Here is a 23,731-nt window from a genome sequence, read left to right as displayed (position 1 = left end):
GGGAGAGATGGTTAGAGGATGTGGGCATGGTACAGGGAGAGATGGTTAGAGGGTGTGGGCATGGTACAAGGGGAGATGGTCAGAGGCTGTGGGCATGGTACAGGGAGAGATGGTCAGAGGCTGTGGGCATGGTACAGGGAGAGATGGTTAGAGGCTGTGGGCATGGTACAAGGGGAGAGATGGTTAGAGGCTGTGGGCATGGTACAGGGAGAGATGGTCAGAGGCTGTGGGCATGGTACAGGGAGAGATGGTCAGAGGCTGTGGGCATGGTACAGGGAGAGATGGTCAGAGGCTGTGGGCATGGTACAGGGAGAGATGGTCAGAGGCTGTGGGCATGGTACAGGGAGAGATGGTCAGAGGCTGTGGGCATGGTACAGGGAGAGATGGTCAGAGGCTGTGGGCATGGTACAGGGAGAGATGGTCAGAGGCTGTGGGCATGGTACAGGGGGAGATGGTTAGAGGGTGTGGGCATGGTACAGGGAGAGATGGTTAGAGGATGTGGGCATGGTACAGGGAGAGATGGTTAGAGGGTGTGGGCATGGTACAAGGGGAGATGGTCAGAGGCTGTGGGCATGGTACAGGGAGAGATGGTCAGAGGCTGTGGGCATGGTACAGGGAGAGATGGTTAGAGGCTGTGGGCATGGTACAAGGGGAGAGATGGTTAGAGGCTGTGGGCATGGTACAGGGAGAGATGGTCAGAGGCTGTGGGCATGGTACAGGGAGAGATGGTCAGAGGCTGTGGGCATGGTACAGGGAGAGATGGTTAGAGGGTGTGGGCATGGTACAAGGGGAGATGGTCAGAGGCTGTGGGCATGGTACAGGGAGAGATGGTCAGAGGCTGTGGGCATGGTACAGGGAGAGATGGTTAGAGGCTGTGGGCATGGTACAAGGGGAGAGATGGTTAGAGGCTGTGGGCATGGTACAGGGAGAGATGGTCAGAGGCTGTGGGCATGGTACAGGGAGAGATGGTCAGAGGCTGTGGGCATGGTACAGGGAGAGATGGTCAGAGGCTGTGGGCATGGTACAGGGAGAGATGGTCAGAGGCTGTGGGCATGGTACAGGGAGAGATGGTCAGAGGCTGTGGGCATGGTACAAGGAGAGATGGTCAGAGGCTGTGGGCATGGTACAGGGAGAGATGGTCAGAGGCTGTGGGCATGGTACAAGGGGAGATGGTCAGAGGCTGTGGACATGGTACAGGGAGAGATGGTCAGAGGCTGTGGGCATGGTACAAGGGGAGATGGTCAGAGGCTGTGGGTATGGTACAGGGAGAGATGGTCAGAGGCTGTGGGCATGGTACAAGGGGAGATGGTCAGAGGCTGTGGGCATGGTACAGGCAGAGATGGTTAGAGGCTGTGGGCATGGTACAGGGAGAGATGGTCAGAGGCTGTGGGCATGGTACAGGGGGAGATGGTTAGAGGCTGTGGGCATGGTACAGGGAGAGATGGTCAGAGGCTGTGGGCATGGTACAGGGAGAGATGGTCAGAGGCTGTGGGCATGGTACAGGGGGAGATGGTTAGAGGCTGTGGGCATGGTACAGGGAGAGATGGTTAGAGGCTGTGGGCATGGTACAAGGGGAGATGGTTAGAGGCTGTGGGCATGGTACAGGGAGAGATGGTTAGAGGCTGTGGGCATGGTACAAGGGGAGATGGTCAGAGGCTGTGGGCATGGTACAGGGGGAGATGGTTAGAGGCTGTGGGCATGGTACAGGGAGAGATGGTCAGAGGCTGTGGGCATGGTACAGGGGGAGATGGTTAGAGGCTGTGGGCATGGTACAGGGAGAGATGGTCAGAGGCTGTGGGCACGGTACAGGGAGAGATGGTCAGAGGCTGTGGGCATGGTACAAGGGGAGATGGTCAGAGGCTGTGGGCATGGTACAGGGAGAGATGGTTAGAGGCTGTGGGCATGGTACAGGGAGAGATAGTCAGAGGCTGTGGGCATGGTACAAGGGGAGATGGTCAGAGGCTGTGGGCATGGTACAGGGAGAGATGGTCAGAGGCTGTGGGCATGGTACAGGGGGAGATGGTCAGAGGCTGTGGGCACGGTACAGGGAGAGATGGTCAGAGGCTGTGGGCATGGTACAAGGGGAGATGGTCAGAGGCTGTGGGCATGGTACAGGGAGAGATGGTTAGAGGCTGTGGGCATGGTACAGGGAGAGATAGTCAGAGGCTGTGGGCATGGTACAAGGGGAGATGGTCAGAGGCTGTGGGCATGGTACAAGGGGAGATGGTTAGAGGCTGTGGACATAGTACAAGGGGAGATGGTCAGAGGCTGTGGACATGGTACAAGGGGAGATGGTCAGAGGCTGTGGACATAGTACAAGGGGAGATGGTCAGAGGCTGTGGACATGGTACAAGGGGAGATGGTCAGAGGCTGTGGACATGGTACAGGGGGAGATGGTCAGAGGCTGTGGGCATGGTACAGGGGGAGATGGTCAGAGGCTGTGGGCATGGTACAGGGGGAGATGGTCAGAGGCTGTGGGCATGGTACAGGGGGAGATGGTCAGAGGCTGTGGGCATGGTACAGGGGGAGATGGTCAGAGGCTGTGGGCATGGTACAGGGGGAGATGGTCAGAGGCTGTGGGCATGGTACAGGGGGAGATGGTCAGAGGCTGTGGACATGGTACAGGGGGAGATGGTCAGAGGCTGTGGACATGGTACAAGGGGAGATGGTCAGAGGCTGTGGACATGGTACAGGGAGAGATGGTCAGAGGCTGTGGGCATGGTACAGGGGGAGATGGTTAGAGGGTGTGGGCATGGTACAGGGAGAGATGGTTAGAGGATGTGGGCATGGTACAGGGAGAGATGGTTAGAGGGTGTGGGCATGGTACAAGGGGAGATGGTCAGAGGCTGTGGGCATGGTACAGGGAGAGATGGTCAGAGGCTGTGGGCATGGTACAGGGAGAGATGGTTAGAGGCTGTGGGCATGGTACAAGGGGAGAGATGGTTAGAGGCTGTGGGCATGGTACAGGGAGAGATGGTCAGAGGCTGTGGGCATGGTACAGGGAGAGATGGTCAGAGGCTGTGGGCATGGTACAGGGAGAGATGGTTAGAGGGTGTGGGCATGGTACAAGGGGAGATGGTCAGAGGCTGTGGGCATGGTACAGGGAGAGATGGTCAGAGGCTGTGGGCATGGTACAGGGAGAGATGGTTAGAGGCTGTGGGCATGGTACAAGGGGAGAGATGGTTAGAGGCTGTGGGCATGGTACAGGGAGAGATGGTCAGAGGCTGTGGGCATGGTACAGGGAGAGATGGTCAGAGGCTGTGGGCATGGTACAGGGAGAGATGGTCAGAGGCTGTGGGCATGGTACAGGGAGAGATGGTCAGAGGCTGTGGGCATGGTACAGGGAGAGATGGTCAGAGGCTGTGGGCATGGTACAAGGAGAGATGGTCAGAGGCTGTGGGCATGGTACAGGGAGAGATGGTCAGAGGCTGTGGGCATGGTACAAGGGGAGATGGTCAGAGGCTGTGGACATGGTACAGGGAGAGATGGTCAGAGGCTGTGGGCATGGTACAAGGGGAGATGGTTAGAGGCTGTGGACATAGTACAAGGGGAGATGGTCAGAGGCTGTGGGCATGGTACAGGGGGAGATGGTCAGAGGCTGTGGGCATGGTACAGGGGGAGATGGTCAGAGGCTGTGGGCATGGTACAGGGGGAGATGGTCAGAGGCTGTGGGCATGGTACAGGGGGAGATGGTCAGAGGCTGTGGACATGGTACAGGGGGAGATGGTCAGAGGCTGTGGACATGGTACAAGGGGAGATGGTCAGAGGCTGTGGACATGGTACAGGGAGAGATGGTTAGAGGCTGTGGGCATGGTACAGGGGGAGATGGTCAGAAGCTGTGGACATGGTACAAGGGGAGATGGTCAGAGGCTGTGGACATGGTACAGGGAGAGATGGTTAGAGGCTGTGGGCATGGTACAAGGAGAGATGGTCAGAGGATGTGGGCATGGTACAGGGAGAGATGGTCAGAGGATGTGGGCATGGTACAGGGAGAGATGGTCAGAGGCTGTGGGCATGGTACAGGGGGAGATGGTCAGAGGCTGTGGAGGGGTCTTACCTGGCCGTGATGAGAGGCGAGCGCCACTGCTGGGCCACTGCAGTTTTTTTCTTTCCATTTAAAAATGGCGCCCCCCCGGCGTCATTAGGTCACTGCTGGCAGAGGAGGAGGGACAGATTACTTAGCTGAGACAGGAGGCGGGGCGGAGGCGGGACGAAGTGCTTTGCTGGGAGGAGGTGGGAGGGAGAGAAGACATCCTCGGGTCTGAGAGGAGGCGGGGCGGAGGCGGGACAAACTGCTTAGCTATGAGGAGGCGGGGCGGAGGTCGAGCATAATTGTAATAATGCAGAGCTTGCTGATTAAATTTTTTCTCTACCTCCGTCCCGTCTCCTCCCAGCTAAGCAGTTTGTCCCGCCTCAGCCCCGCCTCCTCTCAGACCCGAGGATGTATTCTATCCGTGCCGCCTCCTCTCTGCTAAGCAACCAGTCCTGCCTCCTCTCTGTCAGCTGTGTTCTAAATTTTAGAACACCGGTGTCACCGGCCCTCAACCCGACCAGCCCACCGGGAATTCTCCCGGTTCTCCCGATTGGCCAATCCGGGCCTGCTCACCCTCCAGCAATCCCAATATATCCCGATACATGTAAAGCGTTATGTGTAAAATTGTAAATAGATGGTTTCTTGTACCTTTGTTACTTAAAAAAAATTATCCCATCATGTGACTGCAAAGAAATTGAGCTCTAATGAATACACAGACACAAGAAAGCCCAGGTGTCAGCTGCTGATGTGACCAGAAATTTGTGGACTGCCACAGAGAATATCAGGCACAAATTCAGTGTAAAAGAATATAATTTATTTGAAAATAAGTTAACACTATAAATGTAAACGCACCTCGAATAAACCAAACTGTGTAAAACAAACCAGATAACACACTGTGGGGGGGATTCACTAAAACTGGAGAGGGCAAAATCTGGTGCAGCTCTGCATAGAGACCAATCAGCTTCCTGGTTTTATTGTCAAAGTTTAATTGAACAAGCTGAACATAGAAGCTGATTGGCTATCATGAACTGCTGCACCAAATTCTGAGTGCTTCATTTTTAGTAAATCTCCCCCATAGTGACACACAATGCGCAACTGCCTAAACCAAGTATGTACAGGAAATAGGGAATGCAAGCGTAGTCATAACAGAGCCAGGGTCATGCATGGGAGATCAAGCAGAGGGAGCTGGGAGCAAGACAGGACAGGGAGAGGGTAACAGGAGATGGTGAGAGCAGGAGGGAGGGGATCAGGCCACAGGGTTGGGATCAGGGAACAGGAAGAGGAAGCAGGATGCAAGATACAGGAACACTGGAACGCAGGTCAGGGGCACATGGAGACAACACCAAGGCAACAATAAAAGGACAGACAGGACTTATACGTATACTTCCTGCAATGCATATATTTAATTCCACCAACCAATTATTAATTATTAATTGTCCACTATTATTAATTATCTAATATATTTATTAGACACATATAATACCTTTCACTCCACCTTATCTTTACACCATCATTATTTAAACACACCTTTTTTCAAATTTATTTCATCATATTTATGTAGTTATGTTTACTTATGTAGATAATAAGATGTTATTTATGATTCCATCGTATTTAATACAAAAACGAATGGTCATGTGAGGACATTAATGTAAAAAGAAAGCAGTACCGTAGCACCATGCGATTACAATGTCTATATTAATTGTTTCTAATTCGGCAATAATGAATAATCCAATGTATACTTTAAAGTTGCTTAACCACGCAGCTTCCGTATTGTTATTTATTATACAAGTTTAAACAATCACCGGATATAATAATCATCCCGGATATTAACATAACCAGAGCGGGATATAAATAGGCTGACCGTGCCCGGAAATATGTCTTTTGAAAACGCCCACACATTGGGTGAAACGCGTTGACGTAACTTCCGGCGTACAGCCACGCATCGTCACTTCTGGTCAAGCTTCCTGGATTCGGTGGAACGCACGTCATTGCGGCGTTCCTGTCTGTATTTATCCATGCGAACTTAACGTTTCTTTTCTGTAAGTACATTTTATAACCTTTGGGAAAAATAAATTATTTGGACGTATTACACTATTGGCCCCTTTCTTTTATTCCATATATCTGGATATATGATATACCTGCTTGGAGCGATTCCATCAAAGGTCCATCCTATCCCTTGGAACTAATATTGGAGCTCGGTTGCCGCAAAGCAGCATTAGATTCCTTCATGCGCTGACATATTTTAATTGTGGTGAGTAGGGGACCTGGAGGGTCACTCACTGGAGCACCTTTGTCTGATTGGATCGTTTTTGCACTCGAGCACCTTATTTAATATTTGCACCAAGGATTAAGGATTTTCACTTGAGCACTTTATTAACCATTGCACAAAAAAAGAAGGACTTTTCATAGTTTACAATATTATTGTTTATACAGGAAATATTTAATTGTTAACAGTGTTTTTGCACTTGCACTTTATCTTTATGTTTTTTTTTGCTAGCGCTGTTATAAGTTAACTTTCACACAGTAGTCATAACAGAGCCAGGGTCATGCATGGGAGATCAAGCAGAGGGAGCTGGGAGCAAGACAGGACAGGGAGAGGGTAACAGGAGATGGTGAGAGCAGGAGGGAGGGGATCAGGCCACAGGGTTGGGATCGGGGAACAGGAAGAGGAAGCAGGATGCAAGATACAGGAACACTGGAACGCAGGTCAGGGGCACATGGAGGCAACACCAAGGCAACAATAAAAGGACAGACATGACTTATACGTATACTTCCTGCAATGAGCTTCAGGAGATGACTAATGAAATGAGTTTCTGGCTGCTGAGAGACACCCACTGGTGGACGCTGGAACTGCATCATATGGATCTGGGAGCCACAGTTCCACCAGCAGGTGAGCCCTTTCCTGACACCAGGGGATTACAGATTGTCTAGGTTAGACTGTTGTTTCTAATCTAGACAATCAGTAAATAAGAAAGTGCATAATATAAAAAAATTTGTCCTATATACGTTGTGGTTTGCAAGTTGTTTACTGGGATTACGGCTGAATATATCAGCCATTACCCCAGTATTGTTTTTTTTTGTAGTTTTAAAGTGTAACATGTTAGGTATCTATTTACTTGTCTTAACATCATATTTTATATTATACAAACATTTGTTTTATGTATTGTGTTTTGTTTATTTTTAAATTAATTAAAATGAATTTTTCTCCTCAAAATATTGTGTTTGAAAAACCTCTGCGCAAACACCGTGTGACATAAAAAACTGCAATGATCGCCATTTTATTCCCTAGGATCTCTGCTAAATAAATAAATAAATAATGTTTTGGGGTTATAAGTAATTTTCTAGCAAAAAATATTGATTTAATCTTGTAAACAAAAGGTGCCAGAAAAGGCTTGGTCGTCAAGTTGTTAAACATATTAGGCAAGGGTAGAATTTGATTTTTAACTGGAATCCTACTTAAACTTCTGTATCTGGACAAGTTGCCTAAATCAAATTTGTGGATGCAGGTGGCAATACATTTATCGTATTCATTTTCTTTTAACTTTTACATGGGTTAGAACATAGAATATAATATATCTAAAAATTGCCTCAACTATACAGTGAGGCATCACGTTTCAGGAAAAGAAAGCAATTTAAGTTCACTAGATTTTTCCAAAGTTTGCTTTACATAGACTTGTTTTCAGGACATTTATTGGTGAATTGTGTATAAGCTTTTAAAGTCATATCTCAGTGAAAAAAACAAATACATATGATCCAAAATGACATCAGGATTTCCGAGCCACTTGCTTTTTTCTTTAAACACTTTTTCTTTACTTTTTTTAAATATAAATGATAAAAAGTTTTGCTTAAATTTTAAGTTTTAAAAATTTGCTTAGGGGGCGTGGCCAGGAACGGCATGTGAGAGGACGCATCTCACTGAGCTCCCGCTCTGATCCGTACACCGATCCTTTCCCCGGTCTCCTACGCTGCTCACCGGGTACCGACGGCATCCTTGTACCGTCAGGCACACGCCTGTGATCCCTCCGGCTGGCCTTCGGGCGATGCGCCGCCGCAAATTGCGGGAGAACTCCGGGATGTCTGGGCCCCAAGATGGCGCCGCGCACGGCCTGCCGCAGCGGACGAGAGGCTCCGAGAAGCCCGCCACCTCCAGTAAGTCCACCAAGCCCCTGAAAAATCCACCCAAAGAGCCGCAGCGCGATATGCGCTACTATGCACAGAAGTCCCCTGGCTCGGTGGGGAAAGGGAGACCCCCAAACGCCAGTACCAGTGCGGGTGCTTCTGGCCCTGTCAGCCCGGGTGTGGGTGGCCCTGGAGTGGAAGACTGTGCTGTTGAGGGTGAGGAGGAGATGGAGCAGGGTGACGGGGAAGTGGAGGAGCAGCCCACCCTTGCAGATATCCTGCGGGCAGTTAACAGATGCAACGCCAATGTAGACCACCTCAAAAAGCAATTTGGGGGCCTGACAGAAGCGGTGTTCCTTCTTCGGCAAGACCTCCAGAAGGTCAGGGAGCGCACCACGGCTGTGGAGGGGAGAGTGAGTGACTTGGAGGACCAGCTACCCCCCCTGACCAGGGAGTCCCGCCATACTGCTGGCATGACCAGGGCCCTAGAACAGCGGGCTGAGGATGTTGAGAACCCCCTTCGGCGGAACAATGTTCGCATTGTGGGTCTGCCTGAGAAAGTGGAGGGGAGAGACCCCACGGACTTTGTGGACTCTTGGCTCAGAGAAACCTTTGGTGGGGATGCCTTCTCCCCTCTTTATGCCGTTGAGAGGGCCCACAGGGTTCCCCCTCGTCCCCTGCAACCGGGCCGCCCGCCAAGGACCATGCTTGCCCGCTTGCTTAATTATAGAGACAAAGAGACTATCCTGAGACTGGCGAGAGAGCGGCGAGATATACAGTACAATGGGGTGCGGGTCTCGTTTTACCCGGATTTCTCCGCTGAAGTGCAGAGGAGCAGGGCGAAATTCTTCGCGGTCAAACAGCGTCTGCAGAAACTACATGCCTCTTATGCCATGCTGTATCCTGTGAAGCTCCGTATTATTTCTGGGGGTCAACATCATTTCTTTGAGGATCCGTCGGAAGCTTCCTCGTGGATTGACCACAATGAGCATTCCCTTCGTCCTCGTCAGCTGCCTCCGGAAGATGGTGTGGCCTGAAGATTCTTCTCCGGTGCCCTTTTGCGATGATGACCCGGTGGATGCTGTTTGGGGGGCCCTGCCCCCAGCCTGGAGATGGAAGTACCTGTGATTTTTTCCTCTCTCCTGCTACCCCCTGTTTTTGTTTTTCCCTTCCCCTGTTCTACCCCTGTTTTGCAGGTGCTAATATCCTGGAGACCGTTGGGACTCGAACTACTGTTTGCTAGCTTGGAGCTGTAAGGTTCTGTCCATTCCGCAGAAACTTGGGTTCCTGTAAGTACTTGTGACTTATTTCCCCCTTTTTGGATGTTTTTTTTTTTCCTTCTCCTTCACCTCCCTTTTTTATTTTTCTGTGGGGGGTAATTTTTCTCATCCCCTCTTGGACAGTATTTGACTTCCTCACCAGTGTGGATGAGACCTGTTGTCCTCTACACGGGAGGGGAGGCTGAGCTGGGGTGCTCCCCAGGGACTATGTCTGCGACACCGGTGTCCGAGGGCCTTGGCAGTTGGACTCTCTGTGGCCGGTTGGGGCGCCCTCGGCACGGTGCTCGGTTTTTTGCACTGTTTAGTTGGAAGGTCCTGTTGACCTCCCTGAATTGGAGTCCGAATTGTACCTTTACTGTATGTTTAACTGGTGATAGCCAAGACCCCTATTTTGTACCCTATCTTGTGCGATGTCCGCTGATCGGTGTCCCAGCCCCGCCGGGGCTTGTGCTGCTCTGTCGCCCACCATGACGGCTGTCCCGGTTATTTCCTGGAATGTTAGGGGGCTGAGGGACCCACTTAAGCGTTCCATGGTTTCCTCGACCCTGCGCAGGCATTTTCCAGCCATCTGTTCGTTACAGGAGACTCACTTGGATGCTGAGTCGCGATCCTGGTTGCATTATGCCTGGGCGGGCTGGGAATACCACTCCACGCACACCTCCTACTCTCGTGGGGTGAAGGTGTTAGTCCATCGGTCCCTTGACTTTCAGGAACATCATAGTCTAGTTGACAGGGAGGGACGGTTTGTATTTATATACTGTAAATTGTATACCTTACACTGTATTCTGGCCTTTATTTATATTCCGCCCCCGTTCCATGGGGAGGTCCTTCGCCAGCTTGTATCCTATACTCTGAGCCACCCGGAGGTTCCGGTCTATGTACTGGGGGACTTTAATTGTGTATTGGACGCTCAGCTGGACCGACATTCTTCTGCACTGGGGAGTGGAGGCATGGGCCGATCGGCCTTGGCGAAATTCGCTGAGGAAGTGGGTTGGACGGACATCTGGCGACTCCGCAACCCGGGGACCAGGGTCTTCTCCTGCTTTTCTAAAACCCACACCTCTTTATCACGTATCGATTTGTGCCTCTGCTCCTCCTCTGCCATTAGATATGTTGACAAGGTTGATTATGCCCCCAGGGGTGTCTCAGATCATTCTCCTCTGGTGCTGTGTCTAGCTGTGCGCCCCTCCGCTACCCTGCAGAGGGCGCCGTGGAAACGTAATGCCTTCTGGTTGCACTTGTTCCCCTCACATGATAGGCTTAGAGAGGCTATGCGGGAGTTCTGGCAGGTACATGATGCTGCGGGGAGCGGGGTGTACAGTGGGAAGCTTTTAAGGCCTATCTACGGGGTTTATTCATCAGGGAGGTACAGGCCATCAAGAGGAACACGGCGGCTCTGGGGGAGCAGGCTGAGGGTTTGGCGACTCAGCTGGAGGCCCGCTATATTGCGGACCCATCTAAGACTAACCGAGAGGGCTGGCTGGCTGCTCAGGAGGCTCTGGTTCGTATTAATTCCTCTGGGGCTGAACGTAGGAGGTTCTTTCAACGGCAGGCGTACTATGAGGAGGGGGAAACCACGGGCAGGTTGTTGGCCAGGATTGCCCACTCTCATCAAACGTCGCCGTCCATTGGGGCACTCATGGGTGATGGGGGCCGGGTCGTGAACACCCCGGATCGGGTTATGGAGGTGTTGAGGGCATTTTACGCTACCCTATACCAGTCTAGACAGGGACACACTGCTGCTGAACTCTCGGAGTATGTAGATGCCATCTCCCTGCCCTGCTTGTCAGATCTGGAGAGAGCTGAACTGGAGACTCCCCTTACCCTGAAGGAGCTTCAGACTGCGTCGGCTTCCTTCCCTAACTGTAAAGCTCCGGGGGAGGATGGGCTGCCAATGGAGGTATACAAGGAGTATGCGGAGGAGACTGTCAGGGATACCACATGCAGGCATCCAGCAAGGGTGATCAGATCAGTTGGCTGCACCAAGGAATCAGGACCCAGATGGATAAAGATGTAAATAAGTTTATTAAGCAAAATGACACACTCCAATACCAACACCAGTGACCATAAACAAGTAAACAAAATATAAATGATAACAGTACAAAACCCCAATAGAACCTAACAAACTATATACAAAGGGATGGAGCAAACAATAGCAGGACAGGACAGGGACAGGAGACAAGGAAAGCAGGGAGCCAGGTACAGGAAGCAGGATGCAGGGAACAGGACTCAGGATCAGGATACAGGTTTCAGGATACAGGTTTCAGGATACAGGTTTCAGGATACAGGTTCAGACAGGGACACGGCTAGCAGAGAAAATACTGAAGCACTGAGCCTCAGTGAAGGGCGGGCTTATATTCCCTCAGCAGTCCTCCTCAGGTGCAGCTTAATTAAAAGAACAGTCCAGCTGCTGGGAGACACCCGCTGGTGGGCCCTGGAACTGCGCCCCTCAGTTCCAGGAACAACAGTGCCACCAGCAGGTGACCCATGTAATGACACAGATCCTGACAGTTCCCCCCCTTTAAGGAGCGGCCTCCGGACGCTCCATTGTGCTTCTACCCCAAAAGTCCAAAAAGGTCTCCCCTCCATGTCTGCGGGTCTTCTAGCACTCTCTAGGCCAAAGTCCTTTAACTTGCCGGAAGGCGTGCCACCAGAGTCCAGCAATTGATCATGCGCCCCACCACCAGGGTCTGGAAGCCGTCTTGGCACCCCACAGGTCAAGTTCCTGAAGAGGCGTAACATTAGGGATACACCTGCCCTCATTGCAACACATGTCCCAACACTGGGACTGAAGGCAAGCTGGACATCAAGCAGGGGAGCGCCAGCGGCATGCAGGATATCCGGCAGTGGCACACCAGGCTGGGCAACAGACAGTGGCACATCAAACAGGGCGGCAGACCGTGGCTCAGCAGGCACTGGATCAGCAAACACTGGGTCAGCAGGCACCGGAACAGAAAGCACTGGGTCAGCGGGCACTGGAACAGCAAGCACTGGGTCAGCAGGCAAAGGATCAGCAGGCACAGGATCAGCAGGCACATGATCAGCAGGCACAGGATCAGCAGGCACAGGATCAGCAGGCACAGTAGTGGTCACCAGAACAGCGGGCACGGGATCAGCTGGCACCGGATCAGCGGGCTGAGTAAGAGACACCGGATCAGCAGGCACTGGGTCAGCGGGCACTGGAACAGCAAGCACTGGGTCAGCAGACTGGGTAGTGGTCACCAGAACAGCGGGCACCAGAACAGCAGGCACTGGATCAGCAGGCTCAGTAGGAGGCACCGGATCAGTGGGCACTGGATCAGCAGGCTCAGTAGAAGGCACCAGATCAGTGGGCAATGTAACAGCAGGCACTGGATCAGCAGGCTCAGTAGGAGGCACCGGATCAGTGGGCACTGGAACAACAGGCATCAGAACAGCGGGCACTGGATCAGCAGGCTCAGTAGAAGGCACCGGATCAAAGGGCACTGGATCAGCAGGCTCAGTAGGAGGCACTGGATCAGAGGGCACCGGAATAGAAGGCACTGGATCAGCGGGCTCAGTAGGAGGCACCAGATGAGCGGGCACTGGAACAGCAGGCATCAGAACAGTGGGCACTGGATCAGCAGGCTCAGTAGGAGGCACCGGATCAGTGGGCACTGGATCAGCGGGCACTGGAACAACAGGCATCAGAACAGCGAGCACTGGATCAGCAGGCTCAGTAGGAGGCACCGGATCAGTGGGCACTGGATCAACAGGCTCATTAAGAGGCACCAGATCAGCGGGCACTGGATCAGCAGGCATCAGAACAGCAGGCACTGGATCAGCAGGCTCAGTCGGAGGCACCAGACAAGCGGGCACTGTAACAGCAGGCATCAGAACAGTGGGCACTGGATCAGCAGGCTCAGTAGGAGGCACCGGATCAGTGGGCACTGGAACAACAGGCGTCAGAACAGCGGGCACTGGATCAGCAGGCTCAGTAGAAGGTACCGGATCAGTGGGCACTGGGTCAGCAGGCTCAGTAGGAGGCACTGGATCAGCGGGCACCGGAACAGCAGGCACTGGATCAGCGGGCTCAGTAGGAGGCACCAGATCAGCGGGCACTGGAACAGCAGGCATCAGAACAGTGGGCACTGGATCAGCAGGCTCAGTAGGAGGCACCGGATCAGTGGGCACTGGATCAACAGGCTCAGTAAGAGGCACCAGATCAGCGGGCACTGGATCAGCAGGCATCAGAACAGCAGGCACTGGATCAACAGGCTCAGTAAGAGGCACCAGATCAGCGGGCACTGGATCAGAAGGCATCAGAACAGCAGGCACTGGATCAGCAGGCTCAGTAGGAGGCACCAGATCAGCGGGCACTGTAACAGCAGGCATCAGAACAGTGGGCACTGGATCAGCAGGCTCAGTAGGAGGCACCATATCAGTGGGCACTGGATCAGCGGGCACTGGAACAACAGGCATCAGAACAGCGGGCACTGGATCAGCAGGCTCAGTAGAAGGCAACGGATCAGTGGGCACTGGATCAGCAGGCTCAGTAGGAGGCACCGGATCAGCGGGCACCAGAACAGCAGGTACTGGATCAGCGGGCTCAGTAGGAGGCACCAGATCAGCGGGCACTGGAACAGCAGGCATCAGAACAGTGGGCACTGGATCAGCAGGCTCAGTAGGAGGCACCGGATCAGTGGGCACTGGATCAGCAGGCACTGGAACAACAGGCATCAGAACAGCGGGCACTGGATCAGCAGGCTCAGTAGGAGGCACCGGATCAGTGGGCACTGGATCAACAGGCTCAGTAGGAGGCACCAGATCAGCGGGCACTGGATCAGCAGGCTGGGTAACAGGTATAATTGTATGTGTTGGGAAAAATCTCCTTTTCTTTTTAGGTTTAGATACAGAAATCTTGCTAGTGGTTGCAGGGCTATGAATAGATTGTGAAGTAGATGGAAGCGAAATGGCAGTATTGGGAGATGGTGGAAAAGGAGAGACAGTTACAGAGGAGAATTTCTGAGAGGTTGCTAGAGGCAACAGAGTAGTAGAGGAAGTTTTCACAGAGTTAAATGCAGGAAAAGTGCAACTCGTTAAGCCAGGATATGAACAAGCAGTGGAAAGCAAACCATACCTAACTGCAGCTGTGGTTGCTACGGGTAACGGAGAGGATAAACTTTGAGAAAACTGGTGTCCAGAGGCAGAAGTGGATTGGTGTGAGTTAGCTGATGCTAAATTGGAAAGATCTGACCAGGTTTGCAATAAGGCCTGAACAAAACTCAATTTACAACCCCCTTGTCTGATTAGAGAATATACAGCATTCATGCAATCCAACAGGGCCTCTGGAGAATACACTGAATAATGTTCAATAAAATAGGGTTTATCATCTTCCAAGAGCCACACAAGAGATACCACCTGAGAGACACTAAAAGGAGGAGAATAATCATCACCACCCTTAGGGGTATTAGATAAAGCCAACTCTGCACAGAGCTGAATAAGTGGCTGAATCTCTTTGAACAAAACTCTGCCTTTGTCAACAAACGAGTGGGCCAGACGGATGCATTCCAACAACTGCTCGCTAGTGTAAGTTTTCAAAATTTGGCGACAATATTCCCTGTCTTCTGTTACAAGCAAAGAAAAATAAAAGACCTCCTCTGACTGCATCTTGCAACAACCAGAAAATTCCTAATTCCCAGGTGCAACCGATCTGATCGTTAGTGGCTTCAGTATTCTGTCAGGGATACCACATGCAGGCATCCAGCAAGGGTGATCAGATCAGTTGGCTGCACCAAGGAATCAGGACCCAGATGGATAAAGATGTAAATAAGTTTATTAAGCAAAATGACACACTCCAATACCAACACCAGTGACCATAAACAAGTAAACAAAATATAAATGATAACAGTACAAAACCCCAATAGAACCTAACAAACTATATACAAAGGGATGGAGCAAACAATAGCAGGACAGGACAGGGACAGGAGACAAGGAAAGCAGGGAGCCAGGTACAGGAAGCAGGATGCAGGGAACAGGACTCAGGATCAGGATACAGGTTTCAGGATACAGGTTTCAGGATACAGGTTTCAGGATACAGGTTCAGACAGGGACACGGCTAGCAGAGAAAATACTGAAGCACTGAGCCTCAGTGAAGGGCGGGCTTATATTCCCTCAGCAGTCCTCCTCAGGTGCAGCTTAATTAAAAGAACAGTCCAGCTGTTGGGAGACACCCGCTGGTGGGCCCTGGAACTGCGCCCCTCAGTTCCAGGAACAACAGTGCCACCAGCAGGTGACCCATGTAATGACACAGATCCTGACAGAGACGTTGCCGCATCTTCTGGAGGCCTTTTTGGAGGCCAAGCGGAATATGAGGTTGCCGCCTTCTATGTGTAGGGCTAATGTTATCCTCCTCTTGAAGCCGGGGAAGGACGGTCTGGACCCCGGGTCCTACCGTCCTATCTCGCTCCTGCAGAGTGACATTAAGATCCTGGCGAAGGCTCTTGCTCTGCGACTCAACCGGGTAGTTGCTTCCATTGTACATGCTGATCAATCGGGCTTTATGCCGCACAAGTCGACGTCCATTAACCTGCGCCGCTTATTCCTGAACATACAATCCCCGGCGGACAATGGGGGCAGTAGGGCATTGCTCTCACTCGATGCGCAAAAGGCATTTGACAGTGTAGAGTGGGACTACTTGTGGGTGGTCATGTCCAAGTTTGGCTTTGGTGAGAACTTTATTTCATGGGTAAAACTGCTGTACCAGGCCCCGGTGGCCGCTATCCGGGAGGGTGGTGGGGTGTCCCATCCCTTCTCCCTGTTTAGGGGAACTAGGCAGGGGTGCCCCCTGTCCCCCTTAATCTTTGCCCTGGCGATAGAGCCTCTAGCTGCCCTGATTAGGTCCAAACATAGTGGGATTCCGATACGGCCCCTTGGAGGAAAAGATCATGCTATACGCGGATGATACCATGCTTCTGTTAGGTGATACCTCTGGTTCTCTGAAGGAGGCTATGGAGGTTATTACTACGTTTGGCTCGTTTTCGGGCCTGCTTATTAATTGGTCCAAATCCTCCTTGATGCTGCTCGATGATCCCGAGGGTTCCCAGGAAGTGGGGGTAACGGGAATTCCTGTCTCCACTGAGTTTCGTTACTTGGGGGTGCAGGTGACCCCACAGCCCTTAGACTTTGCCCGTCTTAACCTATCTCCCCTCCTCGCCCGCTTTAGGGATAAGATAAAGGTCTGGTCGAGGTTGCGCATGTCACTGGTGGGCAGGGCCAACCTCATAAAAATGATTCTCATGCCCCAGCTGCTCTACGCCCTTCACAACTCCCCGGTCGTGATCCCCCTAAGGCTGTTCCAGATTGTCAACACCATTTTTAGATCATTTCTGTGGCTGAGCAAGAGCCCTCGTATAAAGTTGGAGCACCTTCAGCGACCTAAGGAGCTTGGGGGTCTAGCAGTTCCAAATCCCTGGCTGTACTACTTAGCCTCCCAACTTCAGCATATTGCACGGGTAATGAGTGAGAAGGGAGAGGGGTCAATTGCAGGCCTTGTGGCCCACATTGTGGGCAGGGGAGATGTGGCGGCCCAATTGGAATCCTTGCGATTCGGGAAGTCTAGTAAGCGCTATCCAACCTATGTCCTTATGCAAAAGACCTGGAACAAGGCTCGTCAGCTGCAGCAGGTATTGGGATATACGGACTATAGCCCTATCTGGAAGAATGCCAGATACCCGGAGCTGGCTGGATTGCTGTACGGGGCTAAGTGGCTGGGACATGGCATCTCTCATATGACCCATATATTCAACGGTGGGGTGCTCAGATCTTTTGCTGCACTTCGGGAGGAATTTCGTCTCCCCAAGTCCATGCACTTTTATTTATGTACAGTTGGCGCATGCCGTTAAGGCCCAGGGGGGGGATGATCTTTGGACTCACTTTCCCGCCCCGATATTTCACTTTATGTCTACGGTTTCTGATTTTAAGGGGTTTATTTCCCATTGCTATTCCCTCCTAATGAGCTCCTTCATGGATCGGCACCCCCTTCGAGTGGTTCCCCGGTGGGAGGCGGATGTGGGGGTATTTGAGGATGAACAATGGGAGGAGGCTCTACAGGCTGTGCAGCTGAGCTCTCTGAATGTGGCTCAGAGATTGTCTCAACTCTACATTTTGTACAGGACTCATTACACACCAGCCCGGCTGTTCAGGATGGGGAGGAGAGATTCTCCCACCTGTGGTCGATGAATGCGGGACCACGGAGACTTAATGCATCTTCTTTGGCGCTGCCCCAAACTTCATGTCTATTGGAAGGGAGTACTCTCGACGCTCTCGGGGGCCTTCGGGGTTACGTTACCGGAGGACCCTAAGGTTTGTCTGTTGGGTGTTCTTGGTGGAGTTCAGGCCCCGGAGCTGGCCCTGCAGGCCATCGGGCGAGCTCTGTTTCAGGCAAGGAAATTGATACTGAGGCGATGGATTTCACCAAGAGCCCCACTGGTTAAGGAATGGGTTGCGGCTATGGGTGACACACTTAGATTAGAGAAGTATATATATCAACATAGGGGCAGCGTGGGTAAATTTGACCGCCTGTGGGCTCCTTGGCTGGCTGTGCCGGGGCTTGCCCCGGTGGAGTTGGTCCTGAACAATCTTCTGGCGGGGGTGAGGTGAGGCCCGGGGACCATTGTTACACGAGAGATCAATGTCTGCTCTGCTTATGGTTGTTGTATCTGGTGGGGGTGGGTCGGACTATTGTATTTTTTCCTGTCGCATATGGGGATTTATGTTGGTAAACATGTATGCTATTACTGCGGGCTTTTTCATGCACTTGAGTATTGTACGTGTTCTGGACTCTGTATTTCTGTTCTTTTTTTTTTGTGTGTTGATGTTTTGTTTGACATCTTTAATAAAGTTTTTGCCTGATTTAAAAAAAAAAATTTGCTTAAGTTTTTGATTAATTTGCAAATTTGCTTAAGTTTTGTTGAAACTATATTTATAAGGGATTCTCTGTACCCCTTTTCAAATGAACATAAGCAGGAAGTTCACAGGAAGTTTTTTTTTTTTTTTTTAATGAAACACCAGAGACTGGAATCTATATTAAAAAGCCTACCACTTTCCAAGTTCCATATTCTTTTTTATATTTTATTTATTTTTATTTTTTTTATTTTTTAGGTGTATTAATGGAGATATATGTATATTTTAGAGGTGGGATTTATTTAATACAATTCTTTGATTTTAAAGTGAACCTGTATCCTAACATATCCTCATCCATCTAAACTTAGTCTGCAAATATCAACTTTTTTATTCTTTCCTGTGGAATGCTCCCCTTGACTCCGGTCCTGGTATTCTATTGTAGCATAATATGGAATCTATGCACAGACAAATCTAGTGATTTACTGCTCAAGTGGATGCAGTGATACTGCCTGTCCCACTACTGACTGTCAGATGAAACTCTGGGACTGCAATTGGAGGGAGCCAAGAGCCTTTGTTAGATAGTAGAATGCCTAGTACACACGATGAGAAAATTGGATAAAAAGTACCACTTTCAGAGCGATTGTCTGATTATCTGATCTTTAGTACACAGCTTTTGAGAGCCAATCACGACAGTTCATGTGAAATTAGCCGAAGGGACATGCACATTATTTCTTGTACGATAACAAAACAAATGATTTTCGTGTAATTAGTATAGTATTTGCATGAAAAAAATCTTGTGACCAAGACCACTCATGCTCGGAAATGAAAGAATACATTACAATACAATACATTAAATCACTTCCGAAGTCGTATTCTGTAGTAACTCTATTATTCTATTGGTTTTTGATATGAAGCTAGCATGCAAAAGAAAATGATCATTTGTCTGATATTCTTATCATGTGCACTAGGCATAAGAAGCATGATTTTCTTGCAGAATAGGTTAGAGAGAGGAGAGGGGGTGTTAGTCTTGATCTTAGTTTTTGTTTATTGAACGTATAGTGTGTACTACGCAAACTAATGAATAGATAGAACATGTGCACCTTGGTCCTATATATTGAAAGCTGGATAGAAGGCACTGAGGACTTTTATGTTATTTTTAGTTATTTTCATTAGTTTTAGTTTAGTTTTGCTTTATTAAAATGCCTTTTGTTCAAAATGCTTGCCCACATAGGGCTTACTTGCAAAACATCCAGCTAATGAGGTAAAATTATATCAGAGACACATGTATGCTATTGAATGAAAAGTACATAACTAGGAAAGCAATAAAAAATTATATTTATATACATATGTGTTAAATTAATATCTTTTAGCTACTGATGACTGTAAAAACAAACAGGAGAAACACAGGGCACAGCAGCTGGATTTTAACTAACTTTGCCATAAGGTTTATTTCCAATCCCAAAAGATCTTTCCATTTGGCACCAAAACCAGGGCCTCTGGATTGCACAAGAGACAATAGAAGCAGATATACCATGACTTCATAAACTGCCAGATGCAGCCTTTGTACAGCTGGATTTTCCATCTCACTTGGTTCATATCCAGTCAGATATCGGTTTTCCACTGGAGCCAATTTTTCTCATAAACCCATTTACTTTGGCCATTGTATGAGAAGCTTTATGTCTGACTAGACTTTATCTGCCTTGGCATAGCCTAAAAACATGCCGGCGTATGAAAGCCTGTATACTCCTCTTTCGTAATGACATTTTACATGTAAAATCACTATATTGTTTCACCATGTTGCTTTTAATGATGATAAAACAAAGAGATTCCACAGGCTAGCAGTGAAAATAAGTCCATCTGAGACTTTAGACTGCATTTGCTTGTTACTCCTCTCATAAGGGAAACCCAATGCATGGACACACAAGCAAAAGGCTGTTTTAGCAAGTAGTAAATCGAAATGCATGCCCAGGATAACACTGATAAACATAATTCTAAAACAATACCAACATGATGCTATAACAGAACAGCAGCTAGACTGAGACAGAGCAATCTGCTTCCAGGCTAAAGCTTCCAGTTCCTGGAAATGCCTCCAGAGCTTGTATTAAACATTAGGATAAGTATATTAAGAATCCTTCTTTGAAATATCTGGGGTTTTTTTTTTTTTGGAGCCCACTTGAAATGTACCTGCTCTCTAGTTTTAACTTGTTAGTTAAGTGGAAAAGTGTCTGTTTTTTATGTTGTGACTGAATTAATTGCTTGGAATTAACATTTGTTTTGGTTCCATACATGTGTTTTTCTGTGTTTGTGCAGCTATAGACTTCTAGATCCTGAATTATTCACTTTGCATCATGCTGGCACTGTTGTCATGGCAACTGAAACAAAAGCTGCGGATGAGCAAGTGTCTAGCCCAGGTCACCTTCATCCCTCACTTAAACTAGATCTTCCACCAGATGCCAAGCTAACGGGTAAACACTTTATAAAATTCAACTACAATATCCAATATTATTCTGTGTTTTTGCATTTAATTACGATTGTAATTGCATTCTCAAAATGCCTCCATTGAATTGCAAATTGGCTGTGTAATAGCTTCACTTTTAAGTGACTGTGCAGCGAGCATTTTGAAAAAAGACATGCTTTTCACCATGTGCTGCTGCTGAAATCACTTAAACAATGTTGTGTCTTCCGACAACCCACAATTTGTAGGCAGTTGACAGATGACTTTTATTTATACATTGCTGATGATGTAATAAATGAAAGCCATTTGCCAGTTGATTACTTTAGGTAATGTGCTAATGTTTCCCTTATTGTGTAAATGTAGTTTGCGTTAAATAAAGGCTGATATCAGATGAGCAAATTTTTACATCTCAAAAAATGTATAAATGTTTCAGTAACATTTTACTAGTCTGAGTTGTGTAACGTTGTTACACATTATCAGTGAAATATGGAACCATTTTAGATGTCAGAGACAGTATTCAAAATGCCTGTCTTACATTAGCCATATGGGTTTTTGGAGAATCCTGAAGGCTAATTTGGAGCATTCTGGAAAAAAAGCTAAAGTAATATATGTGAAGCTAATTTAGCAATGTTTTTGGAGTTTGTGACCCTCTGTGGGGTGTTAAATGCTGGTTCCAGTTGAGGACATGTTTTTGTTGGGTTTCCTTTCTGTCTAACACCCATTAACTGGGCAGGAAGTAAAGGCACATCTTTCGTTTGAGCACACAAATGAAAGCAATGCCTTAAGAGGTTCTAATCTTCCTTCCTTTATTAAAAATGTATCCACCATGCCACCAGGGAGAGATGCTCAGCTCACCTGGAAATATAGTATCACAGTGCCACTGGATGACCATGGAACAATCCCCAGGTAGAAGCTCCACTGGTGATCGCTGATACAGGCTGGACTGTTGTAAGTACAGTGCAGGTAGAAACTAGCTAAAAGTCTGGAGAAACAATAGCAAATTGTTGCAAGCATCCAGGACACTAAGTCATCTGCCAGGGGAATGGTAGGTAATTTCAGAATAGGGTAACAGAATCAGAAGATGGTCAGGTAAGCCAAAGGTTAGAAGGCAGGTAGCAGACAGAATAAAGCCAAAAACAAGTCAAGTATTAGTGTGCTGAAGGGAGAGTGGTAGAAAACAGCAAGCCAGTTCTGATAGCCCAACTTCACCGCATAGCCCCAGTAATGCTCTTGTGGCTCAATGAAAGCAAATCTCTTCAGCAACATTCCAGCACATAGCACAAAGCTTGACAGTACATTGTGTTTGTAATGCCCCTAACTTTGGCCATAAAACTTGTTCCAATTTCCTGTCTCAGAAGCTGGGAATTTTGCAGAAGTATTTCTAATAGATTTAACAGATTTCTATAAGAAACCTGGACACTAAACAATTCATGACTATTGTTTCTGCTTTTACTATTTTAAAATAATAAAAAAGACAATGCTAATAGCAGCAGCAAATAGCTGACATCATAAGCTGTCAACATGTACTAACTCATCATTGCCTTGCGCTTTCTGACATTATGCAAGTGGTGACTTTCTTAAAGATGTTATTTGCATAAGAATAGACCTCCTTGTGACATTGCCTGGACCTAGTGGTGCAGGTACATAACACTGTATTGTGGGATGGAGGTAGGTAGTACTACTTACCATTACACTACAAGGAAGTGCACAAACCGTTGGGGGTTTTGGTGGCTGTGAGATGAGACCTTATGCAGCAGTATTCATGTACTAACAGCTTAAGGGATATCTTACCCCAACATTTCATACTCCTGATATGTGTATGTTGTACCATAGATGTGTGGTGAAAGGAATCCTGTTCTCTTTGTATTGCTTCCTTTGTGTGAAATACCTGATGTCCCTGCCAGTCCCCCTGTTTTCCTATTTCAAATTGCCCATGCTAGGCATATTCATCCCAGAGTGGTCAGTTTTCTGGCTGTGCTAGGAGCACAGCCTGCCTGTCTTCCAATGATCAGACTTGTACTCACACTGGGAAGATCAGTGTACTGCTGTTCCCCACCTCTAGCTATTTAAGCCCCTTATGATATACAGTTAGGTACATAGATATTTGGACACAGGCACAATTTTAGTTTATTTCAGGTATTTACCAATACATATTCAAACTATAGTTATATATGGGCTGAAAGGGCAAAATCTCAGGTTTAATTTGAGGGTATAAACATCCAAATCCAATTGAATCAAAAGCTGTTTGACCAGGTGTGGGCTACTACTTCATTATTTCTTCATTAGTTAGGTAGGTAAAAGGTCTGGAGTCGATTTGCATTTGGAATCTATTGTTGTGAACCGACATCATACATTTAAAGGAGCTGTCTATGCATGTAATACAGGCCATTGCAAGGCTTCAAAAATGAAACAAATCCATCAGAGAGATTGCAGCAACTTTAAGAGTGGCCAAATCAACAGTTTGGTACATTCTGAGGAAGGAAGAACGCACTGGTGAGCTCAGCAACATAAAAAGTCCTGGGCGTACACGGAAGACAACAGTGGTAGATGATTGCAGGATTCTCTTTATGGCAAAGAAAAACCCCTTTACAATATCCAGACAAGTGAACGACACTCTCCAAGAGGTGAGCGTATCATTGTCAAAGTCTACAATCAAGAGAAGTTTTCACAAGAGCAAATACGGAGGGTTTACCACAAGGTGCAAACCATTCATAAGTCTGAAGAATAGAAAAGCCTGATTAGACGTTGCCAAAAACATCTAAAAAAGCCAAACCAGTTCTGGAAAAGCATTCTTTGGATGGATGAAACTAAGATAATTCGGTACTAGAATGATGGGAAGAAAAAAGTGTGGAGAATGCTTGGAATAGCTCATGATCCAAAGCATCTGTAATACATTGTGGAGGCAGTGTGATGGCCTAGGCATGCATGGCTTCCAGAGGCACTGGTCATTGGTGGGTTTTGATGATATGACAGAAGCAGCCG

The 23,731-nt window shown here is 48.5% G+C and overlaps 1 protein-coding gene across 1 annotated transcript in view; it reads left to right on the top strand.

The window, feature by feature from the left end:
* The window catches only part of CFAP54 (cilia and flagella associated protein 54), a 616,124-nt gene that overhangs the window by 334,024 nt on the left and 258,369 nt on the right, over nt 1-23,731 (top strand). The window contains exon 35 of the mRNA XM_082253561.1: nt 20,605-20,759. Coding sequence (XP_082109687.1) covers nt 20,605-20,759 — 155 coding nt within the window. The remainder of the gene's footprint in view (nt 1-20,604; nt 20,760-23,731) is intronic.

The sequence above is a fragment of the Pelophylax lessonae genome (assembly GCF_965119305.1).
Source record: "Pelophylax lessonae genome assembly, chromosome: 4".
NCBI lineage: Eukaryota > Metazoa > Chordata > Amphibia > Anura > Ranidae > Pelophylax > Pelophylax lessonae.
The sequence above is the reverse complement of the archived record's forward strand: the minus strand, read 5'-3'. Positions and strand labels throughout refer to the sequence as shown.